Source organism: Sorex fumeus, unplaced genomic scaffold (assembly GCF_029834395.1).
Source record: "Sorex fumeus unplaced genomic scaffold, SorFum_2.1 ptg000078l, whole genome shotgun sequence".
Lineage (NCBI taxonomy): Eukaryota > Metazoa > Chordata > Mammalia > Eulipotyphla > Soricidae > Sorex > Sorex fumeus.
Window position 1 is genome coordinate 2171589 of NW_026606135.1, and position 18051 is coordinate 2189639.

General features: G+C 45.8%; 1 protein-coding gene across 2 annotated transcripts in view; it reads right to left on the reverse strand.

Moving 5' to 3' along the window:
- The window catches only part of GRID1 (glutamate ionotropic receptor delta type subunit 1), a 754440-nt gene that overhangs the window by 294642 nt on the left and 441747 nt on the right, over positions 1 to 18051 (reverse strand). For both annotated transcript variants that reach the window (XM_056130373.1, XM_056130374.1), the window contains exon 5: positions 166 to 219. In XM_056130373.1, the coding sequence (XP_055986348.1) occupies positions 166 to 219 (54 nt within the window). The remainder of the gene's footprint in view (positions 1 to 165; positions 220 to 18051) is intronic.

Genomic DNA, 18051 nt, shown 5'->3' on the forward strand with positions numbered 1-18051 from the left:
TCTTGGCAATTCAAATAGAGTCTTTTGTCTTCCCTTTTGTCTTCCCCTGGCAGAACCCTGGACTTTGCCCTAGGGAGAACTGAACTTGAGCAACCACTCTGGGCTTCCCTGTGGGGACAGCGGACACAGTTCAGGTTGCGTCCGTCACCATCCTGGGGCTCTTACCTCATTCACAAAGACCCAGTGGCTGTCCTTGGAAGCCAAGTTGGTCTCCACAGCCTGCAGAGAGAAAAAGAAAATGAACATGAACACAAGCAAGCTAGAAGCTGGCAGACACACCGGATGATTGCTGAGACGAGGTTTTATAAACATTGTTCTTGGAGAAATTTTTTCCTCACAAAACATGCCATCCCCTGGGGGCAGCTCTGGCTGCCTTAGCTACAAGCGTCATTTGAACACAGACATCTGATTTCCTGCTGCTCTGCACCAGCCCCGAGCAAGGTTAGAAGCTCTAGTTTCTGCAGGCAGCTCTGGGCTCAGGCACCCCTCCCCTGAGGAAGAAGGTCAAGTGACACATGGGGAGGGGGGCTTAGGAGGCTATGTCTCACCATTGCCTGAGGCAAGCGAATCCAGAATCTGAAACAAAGGATTCTGGGGTATGGGGGGCATGTCTATTGTGCTGAATGACATGGCAGTTCAGAGCTGCCATGTTTCTTAGGACCCACAGAACTGACTTTCTTGCTCCTGGGCAGTGACCCCCAACTCAACCCACCCCTACCAGCTCTCTCTTCCACTGTTTTATATACCATCTTACAGAACTTGTCATTTCTCAACTTGAACAGTTATCAGTTTATGTTTTATTGTCTATCTCTTTCTTCCACTGGGCTGAGGGGGCTTCATGAAATCAGGGGCTGTGTCTATTTCAGTCCTCAGAACCTTACCCTGTCACCAGCACAAGGTAAGACCCCCATGAACACTGTTGAAAATATGAATAACTTGTTGGAAGGCAGGGGAGATTAAGATGCAACTGCCTGTTTTGTATCTCATGCAATCTGATGGCTGCTTATTTCCTCCTGAATCCAATTGCAAAGCCAACTGATTGAAAGAAGTAGAAGCAATGGAGCGTTTTCAAGCAGAACCTGTAAAGATCCTCACAGTTTACAGGTTATCAGCCATTTATGAATCTGGGGGACCAGAGCTGACATATTGTAGCTCCTCCCACTTTATTTTTAATTTTTGCACATTTTACAATGCAAGTTTTTTCTCTTCATATGAAAGAATACCAAAACCATAGAAGTTAAAAATCATCCCGTCATCATACCCCATTTTTAAAATGCGCGAAGTAGTGAAAATGACCGATTTATCCTTCCAAGTCATTTTGCAGAGATTGTTTGAGATGCCTCCTTTCCAGAAGTTTTCAATCACATATGCAAGTCCACATGCATACCAAACAGATGTTCTTATTAAACTGGAATCATGAAATGCACATCAGGAATACAACTGTTCTGTATAACATTTTGATTTATCAAAATATTCTTCCTTGTCAGTATGAGATGAACTCATTCTGTTTTAACAGGTGAGGTTCAGAGAGTAAGGAGCCTGCCGCTCTGCCTGGAGGAGCTCAGTGTGCTGTTCTTTGCACAGGATTCTATTAACTCCTCATGCAAACACAGCATGGATATGTCTTCTGGCTCAACCACAAGCATGTGAAAATAGAGCTCCTAGCAAGCACCCAAAGCCTCTTTCCTGGACCATTTTGGGCTTCTTTCTCTACCCTGTAGAGGAGGCTGACCCTGTGAAGATTGGGAGGGACAGGAGTCTCACCCAGCTTGTCAAGATTGACGCACTTAAGCATTCTGACCTCTACTGAATCTATAAAAGACAGTAAAAAAAATATGTTCTCTCTTGTCTGCCTAAGTATGTAAAATATTCCATGTCCTCAGTCTCAAGAAGCAGAAAACATACAGAATGGTCACGGTCCTCTCGTTATTCATCTATTTGCTCGAGCAGGCCCTATCCACACATATTCCAGTTCGTTCCCATAAAGCTGAGACGGGGCATGCTCCTTCCTGCCCTTTGTAGATTCCACCCTGACTTTTCCACCCTGACATATTCTTGCAACTCAGAAATCTTCCCAAGTCATAAAAGTCCCGCTCCTCTTCAAGAGCAAACTTTCCAAAAGCAGTGCAGATGGTTACTGTGTCTCGCTCTCCACACCAACAGACCCCAAGCGCTTATTACAAAAAAGGTGCTCCATCCACCCCTTGCCAAGCCTCTGAGAGACGAACACTTAGGCATTCTACTCTGGAACTGCCTACCCACATCCCACCTTGGGAGTACATCTTTCCTTTAACTCCATGGGCTTCCCTCTTCTGTTTCCTAAATAGAACTATTAAACATTTTTTAAGTGCTTACTCCTAGCAGACAAATAGACACTTCTCTGATAGTCCACCACGAACTGCAAGAAACATGCCACCCCTCTGCAGACAGCTCCGACAAGAATCTCCCAAAGCACAGCAAGGTAGCAAGGAAGTCTCATTGCCTTAGTCGTCCTTCCCAAAGCACAGCCAGCTAGGCTCTGTGTTCTGCCGCCTCTGGGTATGCTCTGTCACCAGCTGGGAGTGAGGCCTAGAAAGGGAATGCCCTGCCACAGAGGCAAGGTAGGATGGGGGGGATGGGAGGTGGGAGGGACACTGGGATCAGTGGTGGTGGAAAATGGGCACTGGTGGAGGGATGGGTATTCGATCATTGTATAACTGAAACCCAAGCACAAATATTTGTAAGTCTACAACCGTACCTCATGGTGTTTCACTAATAAAAATTTAAGAAAAAAAATCTGCACTACTGTGGGAAGAAAAAATAAAGGTCTTGTGACTGTCTAGCAGCCTAAGGAGAGCCAGATTCAGGAGCAGTTGAGCCCCTGGTCATCATCCAAACCCACTCAAACTTAGCCCATAGCTTCCTTTAGAAATGCATGTCTGTGCACCCCAAATCCCCCCCACAGGCCTGCCCAAATGCAGGCACAGGTCTCCACAGGCAATCCTCCCCCACAAATGCCTGGCCTTCTTCCTAGCCTGCACAAACTTACCTCACAGTTATTGCTGGTCACTTACAAGCAGAAACCCCTGCTTAGAGCCCAGACTGACTATAGTTTTCTCAGCACACCGTGACTAAGGGGTATTTGTGATTTCAAACCTTTGGTGGCTGCCCTGGCCTGGTGAAACTTAGTGCCACAGACTCATGACCACACACATTGCCCTTTGCCAGACAAGTGGCTGTCCCTCCACTCTTGCCCATACCCGCCTACTGCATCAGTAACTCTCAGGCATATGCAACCATGAACGCAGGGTATGGGTGACTTCAGTGCTATCGCTTGCCACTGCCAGGCTCTAGCAACAGTGGATGCTGGTTGCCATTAGGCCTGTTTGATCTCAGTGCTACAGGAACTGTCAGGCATTCAGCTTGGGTGCTCCAGCTACTGAGGGCCAATCATAGAGTGATAACAAGCAGAGAAACTGAAACTGCAATCAACAGTCTGCCAACAATAAAACCAGATCCAGATGGGGTTATCAGTGAAAACTTCCACACTTTCAAAAATGACTTTTTCTAGTTTTCCAAAACGTTAATAAAAAGGGGGTAGGTGGGGAATTATTACAACCATTTATGATGATGTCAACAGTACCCTGCTATCAAAATCAGAGAAGGGCATCCCATAAATAAATGGTCACAGTCACGGTCATGGTCCTCCCGTTGTTCATCGATTTGCTCTAGCGGGCCCAGTAATATCTCCACTGTGAGACTTGTTGTTACTGTGTTTGGCATATCAAGTACATTACGGGTAGCTTGCCAGACTCTACTGTGCAGGCGAGATACTCTCGGTAGCTTGCCGGGCTCTCTGAGAGGGGCAGAGGAATCGAACTAGGGTCGGCCATGTTGGCTGCTTGTAAGGCAAATGCCCTACCGCTGTGCTATCGCTCCAGCCCATAAATAAATGATTTAGTAAAAATAGATTCTTAGATGAAACTGCAGATCAATATCCCTGATAAATACAGGTTCTTTATTTATCCTCAGTCAAATCTTAACAAACCAAATTCAATAATACAGTAAAAGAAACATCCAACATAAGCAGGAGGCATTTGTTCCAGGGATGCTTGGAACCTGGGCCATGTCCAAGCATGTGTGGTACATGGAACCTGGGCCATGTCCAGACATGTGTGGTCACAAGTATTCAATAATATATTAAAAGAAGCATACATTGTAAGCAAAAACTGGTTCCAGGGAGTGGGCAAGGATGGTTCAACATAAATAAATTTCTAAATGTGATAACCACATCAACAAAAGAAAAGACTAAAACCATATGCTAATATCAACAGATGCACAAAAGTATTTTTACAACAATATATATATAGATGATAGCACAGTGGTAGGGCGTTTACCTTGCACGCAGCCAACATGGCGGACCCGAGTTCGATTCCTCCGCCCCTCTCGGAGAGCCCGGCAAGCTACCAAGAGTATCTCTCCTGCACGGCAGAGCCTGGCAAGCTCCCTGTGACATATTCAATATGCCAAACACAGTAACAACAAAGTCTCCAATGGAGACGTTACTGGGCCTGCTCGAGCAAATCGATGAACAATGGGAGGACCGTGACCGTGACCATGATATATATATATAGATAAATATATTTGCTTTTTGGGTCACACCCAGAGCCATGCAAAGGGGCTACTCCTGGCTCATGCACTCAGGAATTACTCTTGGCGGTGCTTGCGGGAACATATGAGATGCTGGGAATCGAACCTGGGTTGGCTGTGTGCAAGGCAAACGCCCTACCTGCTATGCTATCACTCCAGCCCCGAACATTATACTTTTTACCCGCACGGCAGAGCCTGGCAAGCTCCAGCATATTCGATATGCCAAAAACAGTAACAACAAGTCTCACAATTGAGACATTACTGGTGCCCTCTCGAGATCAATGAACAACGGGAGGACAGTGCTACATACTTTTTACAAGCCTCAATTAAATGGGATAGAAGGAACCTATTTCATCTGCAAAGAGGAGTGATGTATGGACTGGGTGGCGGGGAAGCCAAAACACTGGGATGGAGAAATAAAGGGCACTTCAGTAGTGGGTGGGGTTTGGTAATACCTTATGCCTAAAACATACAAGCTTTTACAGCTTTGCAGACTAATGTTATCTATCTCAATAGAATTTAAAAGGCAAAGAATGAAGAAAGAGAAGGAAAGGCAAGGAAAGGGAAGAAAATGGAAGGGAAGTATGAGAAGAAAATAAACAAAAATAGAGACCTGACAGCATAAGTCTCTTTAAACCCAAGAACTTATCATGTACAAGAAAGATTGGAACACCTCTACTCAGATTCCAGGAATTAATTCAGAACTAGACCAAGGTCTCTGTAATCAAGGAGGCTGAATACAGGAATGAACTTTCTGGCTTCCCAAGAACAGCAGATCTCCAGTGAGGTCATTCCATTATAATGTTGATGAGAAAAACACAATCGCAGCTGATAGGGAACAAAGTAAAGTAATTTGAGGACCTGCCTTCAGTACAGGTCATTTTACTTAAAGGTACAGTTTCCAAGAACCTAAGCAGAATGTTAAGTGATGACTAACTATAGTTCAAAGTGGAATGAGCTTCCTCAGGACTAGCGAGACCACATGGCCAGAAGCGCCTACACACCAGGCAGAAAGCAGTACTAGGAAAGGCAGGAAGGTGTTCAGCCGGGCTCCATCAGACACCTCACACTGCAACAATCATTCTCAAGCCTGGCTGCATTGAAGACTTTCTAAGGAACTTTTAAAATATGCAGGATCCTGGACCCTTATAGCGACGGAGTCAAATTCATTGGCAGTGAGACATGCTTGCAGTCCTGTGTGGTTTCAGAACTTCCACCCTGACTTTGACCTCTAGGCTGGGATGCCTGTTCTAAGAATGTACAATTCAGTAAGCCTGAAAGTGGCAGGGCTCCCGTGGAGGCAGGCAGCCCTCACCAGATCCAGTCATGTTAAAGGTCAGTCTTGGGTTATCCAAACATCCCAGGGCACATTCCTGGTACTCTGACTACTCTAAGAGTTTTCCTACCCCATCTCAGGCTCAAACAGGAAGATATTGATAGAGAGAATTGATCAGAAAATCCCCCCTCCTTGCCCTCAGGACAACTGGCCAACTTTCCCGTCCTACTTTCCCTCATCAATTAAGCATCAGCTAATTTGTTAAGCCTCTTTTCCCCACACACAGATAAATAGCGCTTGGCTGCAGCCTTTTCCAGAGGGTGCAACTCACACAGATACATGGTGAGAAAGAGATGCTAGTGAAGTTCTAGCAGAAACAGCCCCGCCTCTACTAATTATTGGAAAGCTGCCAAATCCATGGGACGAGCACTAAGTGCTCACAGCCCCGTGGGCAGAGTCCCTCTCAGCGCTGCTAATTCCCCAGCTAAATGCCGATCTTTCCCTTCTCTTCCCCAGTCAAGTCTGAAGCAGGTGGACGCCAAGTCCTTCCTCCCTTTCATCTCTGAGCGAGCAAGTTAAGGAGCAGCTGGGAGCGCATTCAAATCCCAGCTCTGCCTCTGCGACGCGGAGCACCCCCGAGTAAGCAATGCCACCTCTCTGAGCAGCAGTTCCACGCCTAGAAGACGTCTGAATGCCAACAAAGCTACGGATGCTGTGCCCACATCCCCCTTGATTTCTGTAAGGGTGTTTGAACACACTGGGGCCCTGTAAGCATTCACTCCCCACACAGACACCCATGGTGCTGGCTGCCACAGCCTGCTCTGCACTTGGTGCCTGAAATTGTGCATACCTAAGCAAGAATTGAGGATGCCTGGATCTGGATCTCCTCTGCCCCCATTCCCCGATGGGGACTGCTCCAAGTGTGATCTCAGTTGTTCCCAGAATCCCTCTGCAGGAGGCAGCCAACGGTGCCTCCTTTGACACAAACCCTCCCTGGCTTCCTTCTCTTCCCTGCTGTTTTCTTTATCTTTAAATTCCCGAAGAACACATACATCACTGCCAAGCACAGACAGTCTTACCTCGATGCCTGCTTCTGGTGCCCAACCTGAGACAAACACCATGCTACCTTGGGGCTAGTGTGGGAATTAGATGAAATTACCCAAGAAGCTTCAACACATTCTAGGGCTCATTCTCAAGGATTAGCACCAAGGGCCAGCCCATGTCTTCCCACTCCCATCTACTGGGCAGGTTATCCTGCAATGGTCCCTTCTAAGAATGTGAATGTGCATATCTTTCGTTTCTTCCTTCAACACACTGGAACTGCCATCACACCAGCAGTTGACCCAATTCTGCAAAAGGCATGAGCCAGGAAACCCTGCTCTCAGGGAGTCACAGAGTGACAAGCCAATAAACAAAAGAGTCCACCTCTACAGGTATGTGAGAGCCACCTACCCCTAAACCACTCAAAGTGGAACAGCACAGTCCTCCCCTCATCCCCTAATCTAGGTCTGAATGTGGGGCTACTGCAATGCTTGCAGAGAAGTTTGGGACCAACCAGATAATGAGGGACAGCCTCTGTGTGTGTACATGAGAGCAATAGAGCCTGCCTTCTGCTCCAGGGTGAATCTCTGGTAAATGACCTTCAACAAAAGGTGGTCATTTTCCAGCAAATGGGCTTTTCTACTGAACCCAGACATGAGAGCTGCAGGACAGCCTCAAAATAAAACAGTGGCAGACAATGGAGGCAAGAGCAAGTGCAGCTTGTGGGAAACTGGAACTAGGGCTTAATAAGCCCAAAAGATCCCTGGAATGGTTATGCCTTAGCACATCACTTCACTTGCATCACTTGTCATCCCGTTATTCATCTATTTGCTGAGCGGGTGCCAGTGGCAGCTCCATTCGTTATCCCTGTCGCATGCTAGTGTAGCCCAATGGCATCTTCTCGCTCCAGGAACAGGAAGAGCCTCAAACCGTTTGTTCAGGGTTTTGACGAAGAAGTCTGACCATCTCGTAGGTGGGCAGCCACATGTCCTTTTGATGTCCAGTGGAATCCAATCCACAACAGTTCTAGTACAGCAGCTGTTTCTTAATCACATTACGTATCTGGCCCATCTGATTTTCAATGCCTTGGCAAACGAGAGGGCGTCCCTGATTCTTGATCGCCGATGGAGGTCAGAACTTCGGATTCCTTCTCTCACTTGAGTATAATGTGATATTCCAAGCATAGCTCTTTTGATTCCTTTTTGGGACACCTGAATAGCGTTCTCATCCTTTTTTCATAGGGTCCAGGTCTCTGAGGCATATGTTAGTGCAGGAAGAATGATGGAGTCGAAAAGATGTGCCCGGAGTGGGAGGTTTTTCATCCTCTTTACAACTTTTTCGACGCTCTTGAAGGTGCTCCACACTGCTCTCTTCCTCCTGAGCAGTTCTGGTGCCAAGTCGTTCCTCATGCTAAGTTCTCAACCCAGGTACACATAGCTGCTGCATTCGGAGATGTTCGTTCCACTGAGAGCAAATGGAACATCAGGGACTAGTTCATTTTTCATGAACATTGTCTTGGTGAGATTCAACTGCAGTCTGACCTTTCCACATTCATGGTCAAAGTCGGCCAGCATTTGTGCCACTTGGCTAATGTTTGGTGTTATTAGAAAATGTCATCAGCGAAGCGGAGGTGGTGTAGTTGCCTACCATCTATCTTCACTCCCATTTCTTCCCATTCCAGTCATCACAGGACATTCTCGAGGGTGGCACTGAAGAGTTTCAGTGAAATGCTATCACCCTGCGGAACCCCTCTCTTTACGTCAATGACCACTTCTTTGTAGAATGGTGAGATCCTGGTGGTAAATCCATAATACAGCTCACGGAGGATCCTGATGTACTGAGTTTGAACACCCTGTTTGGCTAGGGCTTCGATGACCACTTCAAGTCTCAACAGAATCAAAGGCCTTCTTTAAATGGATGAACGTTAGCACAGCACAGCCCTGGTTATATTTCTGCTCTGGCCCTGTTCCAAGGTATTCCCAAAGCTTTTATAATTCATTCATGTAAACTGGCACACAGAACTTTAGAATAGTTTAAAGTGTTAGGAACTCAAGGTACCTTGATAGTTTGTTTCTTAGCCCATTTGAGAAGGAGAATCAAGAAGCTTGGATAGCACTTAGTTCATGGAAAAGACTGTGAGACTAGAAGATCACAGAGACAAATAAGGGGCATCACTACAGATGCCATGCCATATAGCATTGTCTTGGGAGAACAGTGCCAGAAGTAGCACCAGTCAAAGAAAGTGGATGGCAGCTATTCAGCACCTTTTGTCATGGGAAGCAGGTGCAATCAAGTCCAGCTGCTGGTTCCCAAACACTCTGGATAGAAAGAACGCTGAATAATAGTTGTAAACACTGATGAGAATGGGCCTGCTCATCTAAACTGGGCTAGAAAGAGATGACAACTGCACCTTGGCTACATGGATATAAGGATCATATATACCCAAACTCCTAGAGTGAAGTAGTTAACACAGGGGTTCTCCAGCCTAGCCCCCCTTCCTTGGTGCTCTTGGTCCTTCCTCTGCTACTTCTAAAGGAAACCAAAGCCTGCTTTTATCAAGCACCAATCCTGATGCTTCACCCCAGTGGCTGTTCCACTTCACAACTTCCACACCCCACTTTACTCATGATGCCCCAGTAAGCCAGACAGAGTTATCAGCCCCATTTCTGAGATGGGGAGCTGGGACCTAATCAAGACTTGAATCTTGCAAAGGTCCTTTAGCTAATACTTGGAAGAGACTGTCCGCAAAGCCTGAATTCTCTTTTCCTGGTTATGCTGTTCCTAAAAGGCTCAACAATGGTACAGGAAATAATTAGCCTTTGGATCTAGGCCAAACAATGAGAACAAGATGATCTTTTTCCTCTAGATGAGAAAACATCATTAGAAACAACAGAGTTTTCCTTCTCCAGGTTAACTTGTTCTCCTAAGCCTGAGACCATTATTCCACTTACATCGCTTACACATGAGCCTGATTCACTTTATCTTGGCCTAAAGGAATAGTAAATGGAGTGGAAAAAACCTCCACATGGAAGCCTTCCAGCAACATCACTGAGGATTTATTTTACAAAGTGCAAATGCCACCAATTATTTATGTAGGTGTTAATTGTTGGCCACTTATCTAGGCACCCCCTAACACTGGGAGCCTGAGATAATGAACACTTGTCGACAATTAGCATCTTTTTAAAACCCCAACTCTAACATTTCAGAACATTCCCCCCATGGAGCCCAGGGCCTGGCATTTTCCCAAGGACAGATATGAGCTAACTTTAAAGACCCACTGCTGCCTTTGCAACAACATGCTATTTACGAACAATTCTCTCTGTGCCATGTCACCCCTCTCAAGCACAAGGGAGTGCAACGCCCCCCATTTGCAAGGAAAGGGAGTAGCTGACTGCAGCAGTGCAGCTGATTTGAGAAGCCCACTTTCAATACATCAGCCAAGGAGTTACCATGAGTCTCAGAATCTATGCCCAGGACCATGAAGAAACTCATAGTTATCACTAAACTATCTCAGCCACTCCATGCTGAAGAATAAAGCCTATGGTTCTGGTCCACTGGCTATTTACCTCAGACTCTTGAGGCTTTGCTTTTATTGGCACACTGCAAAAATGTTATTCTCCAATCACTCGTGGCCTCTCATCACTATCACTATCACTATCACTATCACTATCACTATCACTACCACCCCGTTGTTCATCGATTCACTCGAGCGGGCCTAGTAACGTCTCCATTCGTCCCTGTCATGTGCTAGTGTAGCCTGATGACATATTGGGGGCTCCTTCAGGATCAGGGGAATGAGGACCATTCATTGTTACTGGTTTTGACATATCGAGTATGCCACGGTTAGCTTGTCAGGCTCTGCTGTGCGGACGCAATACTCTTGGTAGCTTGCCAGGCTCTCCAAGAGGGATGGAAGCTTTTGGGGCAGCCTCTAATCATCTTTACAGGTGTTCCTAGTCAGACAAATAGGCGGGTATGATACTCTCAGTAGTCTGCCGGGTTCACTGACAGTGAGAACTAGAGAATAAGAGGTCGCGTGGTCGTAAATGCGGCCACGCACTTCCGGGAGCTTAGTTTTAGAGTCTCTGGATCCTGGCCGTTGATGGGATTACACAGCAGTTGGTGGGTGTAACTGTCTAGCTATTGGAAGGTGGGGGAGCTGAGTGGAGGAGGCCCAGTCCCGAACCTATGGCCTCTCATAGTCATCCTTTATTCCCAGGTATCACTGGGAAATCTCAGGCCCTATATACACTTTTTCAGCTTTTTCCCTGTGCCTTCTTAGGAGATTATCTCTCCTCATAATCAAGCAATTTTCTGCTAGACCTCACCCATATCTCTGTTGGGGTTTCCTCAAAGCTCAGGTGGGAGCAGGAAACACAGCAGAGGGTAAGGCAGCTGAGCATGTGGGAGAGAAAGTGGGTCCTGGAGGATGAAGGGGAAAGTAATCACTCCCAATAACAGCAAGGTCATCTGGGCACAGCACACTAACCCTATGTAGCCTCCAAATACAGCTCTGAGGAGTGTGCTAAGAGGGTCCTCTACTAACAAAGAGCTAAATTTGCTTCTGGGAGCTCAGGGAAGACACCAGCCAGCCAGGAAAAGTCGGAAGTGAGCACTGGTTCAGACTGGATGCTATTGCTGGCTCTTACTAAGTACCACCTCCACCAATAATACCCCTCCCAAGACTGGAACTAAAGCCCCACTACACACGAAACTTCACTGAGTCCTCACAACAGGGAGGACTGCAAAGTTTCATGGAAAGGAGCTTCTGATCTGCACCTTTAGATGGGGAATCAAGGCTTAGAAAGATTAAGTGGTTTTCCCAAAGCCTCCCAGCAAGTCAGTGTAACAAGGCAGCCTATGAACTTTCTACTGTAGCCTGCCAACTTGGGGACTATAAGAAGACAATCTCGTTTTCAGGGCATTGACAGATGATGCCCAATGCAAAAGCAATGGCTGAACTAGATGGGAGGTGAGGCAGCTTGGATCATTTTGGAGAGGTGTGCCTAGGATAGCAGCAGATCTAGGGAATTGGAGGGACTTCTATAAAATTGCCTCATGGATCCCATCTGTTCCTGTTAATCCCTTGGAGAACACCTAGGTCAGAAGGACCTATAGTTGTTTGTGAGGGTTTCCTCATTACGAGTTCTGACCTGACCAAGTTACCACACAGGTTGTACCTGACAGTTAATGAACTTCAAGGTATGTCTATGGAATAAATGAATATATGGGATCACTCCTGCATATTTCCCTGGTGCTAAGTTTAGGAAATATGAGAGGCATAGAGAGAAAGCCTAGTACAATGAACAGGAATACTGAAGTCTTGAACAAGTCCACAGTAATGGAGACCAATGCATATGAGACAATCACTTCACCATGCTATATCAAAATGCACTTGACTTTTGCTTGAAATTATGCCCCACAAAGTAAGTACTGCCTGAATTCAAGAATAGCACTCTTTCCTTATCTGATGAAAACTTGAGAATTAAACGAAGTGAATTGGAAAGCTGGAAAAAATGTAAGATAACATGACCTTTGGAAGCTGATGGAAACATGATCCAATTTGAGAGCTTTTCCAGGAGGATATAATTGTTTCTTCATTTGTGCTGGTACCAAACCTCTTGAATGCAAGTTCTATAATGTGTTTTAAGTTCTGGACAAATCTGGTCAATCAATGACATTTAAAAGGATTTTCCTATAACTGGAGAGTGCTCACCATTAGATTATTTCAGTGTTTGACACTGACTTTGAATTCAGATAAAATGATTTAGTTGCTGTTGAAAAAATGAGCAGAAGTGACTAAATATATGTAAAATAATAGATCCAAACAATTTCTCGTCAATCATTAGACTGCCCTGGCTTCATCCTCCCTGTTTACCAAGTTTGAGATAAACAACTCTTCCAAACCGCCTTTCCACTTTGTACAGAGGGCAGAAGTGCCAGCTCACAGCCTCAGGGGATGAAGATTCATTACAGATCATTTGTGGATCCTTCAGATAAAATAGAGACAGGTTCCAAGCCTGTGCAGGAAGTGCAATTTACTGTAATAAAAAGTGAGAATATGCTACATGTGGGCAATTTATGAGGAAACATTAATATCAGCAGAAAAATGAAATGGAGTCGGCTCCCAGGCACGATCTGTTTAATAAGATCAACTTGGGGAAGGGAAGCCAGGAGGTGCCAATGAGTATCAACTGATGGATACTTGGATTTTAATCAATGGGCCATAATTTCTCTGCCACCTGGAAGGCACAAGTGCCAAACCAGGCCCAGTATGTGCTCCATCTCACAGACATGCAGGCTGTGAGTCCTAAAGGGAAGTGTCAAGAGCCAGTTTTTCAGTTCTATTTTGCCACATGTAGCCAAAGGCATCTCCCCCACCTCCTTGGCCTCGTGAACGCTACCAAGCAATTGCTCTTGAGGACAGATGTGTACAACAGAGCAAGTAGCTTCTGAGTCAGAATTTGCAGTGGGCTGTGAACAATCTCAGGACATGGTCCCCCTGAGGGCAGGGGACACAGATCTTGGGTGGCAAGTGGCTGCACTGAGCCATTTCTCATACACTCCGCTGTTCACTTCCCGCTTCGTGCAATTTTCAGAAACAAGCAAAACGAAGTCCAAAACTGATTAGAAATATTTTTTTCTCCCTCCCACGGGTATTTGTATGTTCATACCAGAGGTAGGGAAGGCACTGCTTGATCCAAAGATGGGCTCTAGGGATCCCAGTCTCAGATACTGCTAAAAGAAGAAGCAGGACAGAAAAGTCCCTCTCGTCACCACTGTGTCACACAAAGTCCCCAAAACTGCCCCTATGCAGGGCTGTCAGACCCCACAGTGGCATGTCCACTGGGAAAGCACCTTTGCTGCTCAATTAAAGCATCAGAACCCAAGGTTAATACTGCAACCCCTTCAAATCCTGCTAGCCCCACCACTCCTGCACTTGGATCTAATTCCTTTCCCCAACTAAATTGTTTTTAAAAGATGGAAGCGTTTGAATTCTTTTTAAGGCAATGAAGTTGAAAGTGGCAATTTTTTTCCCAGCTGATAAGAGCTGCTGGGTGCAATTTGTATTCTTTTTTCTGAACCTGACTTTTTGTAGAACTGAACAGAAAGAAAAATATCTTCTTTTCAGTTCTGGAGACAAGAGCTGTTGCTTCTTTCTCAGGAGCTAGGAAGGACTTCCCAGGCTCAGGACTAGCAGGAAATGAGTAAATGAGTGGTTGATTTGTGACATAGGAAAGTCAGGGAGGTTATGGGGGTGTCAGTGGTGTGAGGAGGGGGAAATGAGGAGAGGGCAGAGAACTACTGTCATATAAACAGCCACTTACCTGAACTCTCTGGCCCCACTGAAATAATTCAGTGAGGCCAGGTGTCTTGGGAAACAAGGAGAAGATATTTTAAACTCAATGAAAAGAGAAGGGAGGAGGAATCTATTTTCTTTAGAATACACATAAATTGCTTTGTACCTCTGAGACTACTCTCTCCAAGTACAAAGCCTATGAGAAGTTGGGCCCCATACCTGGGCATGGCCAGGAACCTTGTTTGTAACCAAAACTCTCAAGGCCCTACAAAAAAGCCAGTCACACAACTATCTTCAGCTGCTGGGATTGTACAAGGAAGCTAAATACATATATGTCCCTGCGTTATAGCACAAACACACACAAATACATGTGCATGTGCATGCATACATCTGCACGCATGCGTACACACACACTCACACATACTCGGAATAATTCCACTTCGTGCACATTTGTGGGGAAAGTGGGCAAAAATAAGAAGGAAATAAAGTCTAGAAATTAACCAATATAAAATGCCCAGCATAGGCATCAGTGCATCTCTCTCAAATTCTTATCTTCAATCAATGCTGCTTTTGTCTTGCTTCCATAGTCAGATTGTCACCGATTTCTGCAACAATGAGGTAGTTATTTATGATGCCCCTTGGGTAGAAGAAGTACAGTTTACAAACTAGCAAATGATTAAAAAAACAGTTTTCTATGGTCACAGATATGAACAGTGTCATCTTTGTTCAGCCAGGAGAGTCCAGAAATATAACTCAGATAATAATAGCACAAGAGAGCTGCTGGTCAATACAACTGGGGTTACTGTCTGTCACAAAAGAATCCATGGCAGAGAAACTCATGAGCATCTCAGCCCAGACCTCAGAGATCATTCAGTGTAAACTTGATGGTTTTTTTTATTTTGCCCTCCCAAGTACGTGGTTCGGCCGCCGGAGCCCTGGTCGGGGCAGGGATGAAAGCTCAACCCGCTCCCCTCCAAGGGACCCCAGCGAGGAACAGCCAGGCGCAGGGGCAATAAAAGACCTCCAGGACCAGCCACCACCATGCTGAGACCACTCTCCGCACACATGAAGGTACTGGCAGAGGGACAAAGCCACGCGGGTTCCGGGGCCGAGATCTCCAAGCCTACTCGAATTGGAGTCGAGCATCCTCCACCCAGATCCTCCAAATTCCAGTAGGCGGGGGTCACACCCACCACCTGGCCCCCTGGCGCTGTGTAATCCCAACAATGGCCAAGACTCAGAGACTATAAAATCCAGCTCCCGGAACCGCGGGGCTGCATTCGCAGCCGCGCGACATCTTATCAGGACATCTTTTTATGATATCTTATTATCTCATTCCTACTTTGGACAAACTTGCAGGCTATCGAATATAGCCTGCCCACAGGGCAGAGTCTGGCAAACTCCCCTTGGCGCACCAAATATGCCAAATACCAGTAACAATGATGGGTCTCATTCTCCTAAAGAGCCTTGAATATAATCTCAGGGCTAGGATGAAAGAGACGTTACTGGGGCCTGCTCGAGGCAATCGATGACTAACAGGATGATGAATGAAAAATGAAATGAAGTACGTGGTTGGCTGCAACCTAGCCAAAGAACCGAGTATTAACTAGTACCAGGCTAACAGTCTAGGGCCCAAGGAAGAGTCTTCAAAATAGACAGGGACCAGCCCCATTAGGCAAAAGAATTTGTCCCATCTAGAAAAAAAATCAAGACATGAGGGAGACTCAGAGAAGCAATACTTCTCTTTCTCACCTATTTTGGAGATCTAGATTAAAAAGTCCAAAATTCAGATGGGGGAAGTGACTCAGTGATCACATATTTTATACGTGTGAAGTCATGGGTTTGATTCTGAGCATCACAAAATATTTAAAAGTCAGATATTATCAAGAATCAGTAAAGAAACGAACAGCAACCAGCCCAGACAAGGTCAGACCTGAACACCTGAAGAACGTGCCGTCAGTACTCATCAATATGCTGGCTCCGCTCTTCACAACGCTACCTGTCTGAATGCAAGTTTCCGTCCCAATGGAAAACCAGCAGGACTGTACTACTGTAAAAGAAGGGAGACATCCACGACATTGGCAACTATAGCCCGATCTGCTTATAGTCTGTCATCTACAAGTTGTTCACTCGAATCATCCTGAATAGTATTGGCAGAACACTAGATGAAGAACAACCATGTGAACAAGCCGGGTTCCGCAAAGGATTCAGCACCATCGACCATATCCACCCCATAACCAAGCTCATTGAGGTTTCTCGGGAATTCAAGAAGCTACTCTGTCTAACGTTCATTGATTTAAAGAAGGCCTTTGATTCTGTTGAGAATCAAAGGAAGCGGTCATTGAAGCCCTAGCCAATCAGGGCATTCAAACTCAATATATCAGGATCCTCCGTGAGCTGTGTTACAGATTCACTACCAGGATCTCACCATTCTACAAAGAAGTAATCATTGATGTCAAGAGAGGGGTTCGGCAGGATGATACCATTTCACCGAAACTCTTCAGTGCCACCCTCGAGAACATCATGCGATGACTGGAATGGGAAGGAATGGGAGTGAAGATAGATGGCTGGCAACTACACCACCTCCGCTTTGCTGATGGCATTGTTTTAATAACACCAAACATTAGCCAAGCGGCACAAATGTTGGCCAACTTCGACCGTTAGTGTGGAAAGGTCGGGCTACAGCTGAATCTTACGAAGACAAAGTTTTTGAGAAACAGCCTCGTCCCTGACGCTCCATTTGCTCTCAACAGAACTACCATCTCTGAATGCAACAGTTATGTGTACCTAGGTCGAGGAGTCAACATGACAAATGACCTAGCACCCAAACTGCGCAGGAGGAAGAGAGCGGCTTGGAACACCTTCAAAAGCATCGAAGAAATATCTAAGAGGACAAAGAACCTCTGGCTCCGGGCACATCTCTTTGATTCCACTGTTCTTCCTGCATTAACATACGCCTCAGAGACCTGGGCCCTATGCAAACAGGATGAGAATGTTACTTAGGTCTCCCAAAGAGGAATTGAAAGAGCTATGCTTGGAGTATCACGTTTCACTCAAATGAGAGAAAGAATCCAGAGTTTCGACCTCCATCAACAATCAAGAATCAGGAATGCTGTCTTGTTTGCCAAGGCGTCAAAAATCAGATGGGCTGGTCACGTAATGAGATTTAGTGACGACCGCTGGACTAGAGCCATTACCGACTGGATTCCATAGGATGTCAAAAGACGGCGTGGCCGCCCACCTACCATATGATCAGACTTCTTCATCAAGATCATGAATGATAGGTTTGAGACTCTTCATGTTCCTAGAGCAAACAGACACCACTGGGCTACACTAGCACGCGACAGGGACAAATGGAGACGTTACTGGCGCCCACTCAAGCAAATCGCCGATTAACGGGAAGTCAAGTGATCAAGTGATTTTCAAGAAAATTAATGAGCAGGTAGTCAGGATACAACACAGACCTACCCATCATTAAATGGGCATGTCCTGGACTTCTACTCCAGCAGGCATTTTAAGCAATGATGGACATGGAGAGAAGGCAATCTTGACTTGAGCAATCCTGCCTACCAAGGGCGACAGAGCCCTAAAGAAAGAAAAACTCAACTATATAAAAGGTGAAGGTACAGTGACAAAGATCACTGTAGGTGACCACTATAGGTGATCCAAAGACAAAGGGTTCAGAGAGTCAGGAACAAGATGCCATCTCCTTCCTGGAGAATGGAAGTCCTCATGTTGGGGCATGTGGTAGTGGGAAATCATGGTGTTAAAGTGTAAAGAGGTAATAAATGTGGAGGTAAGAAAG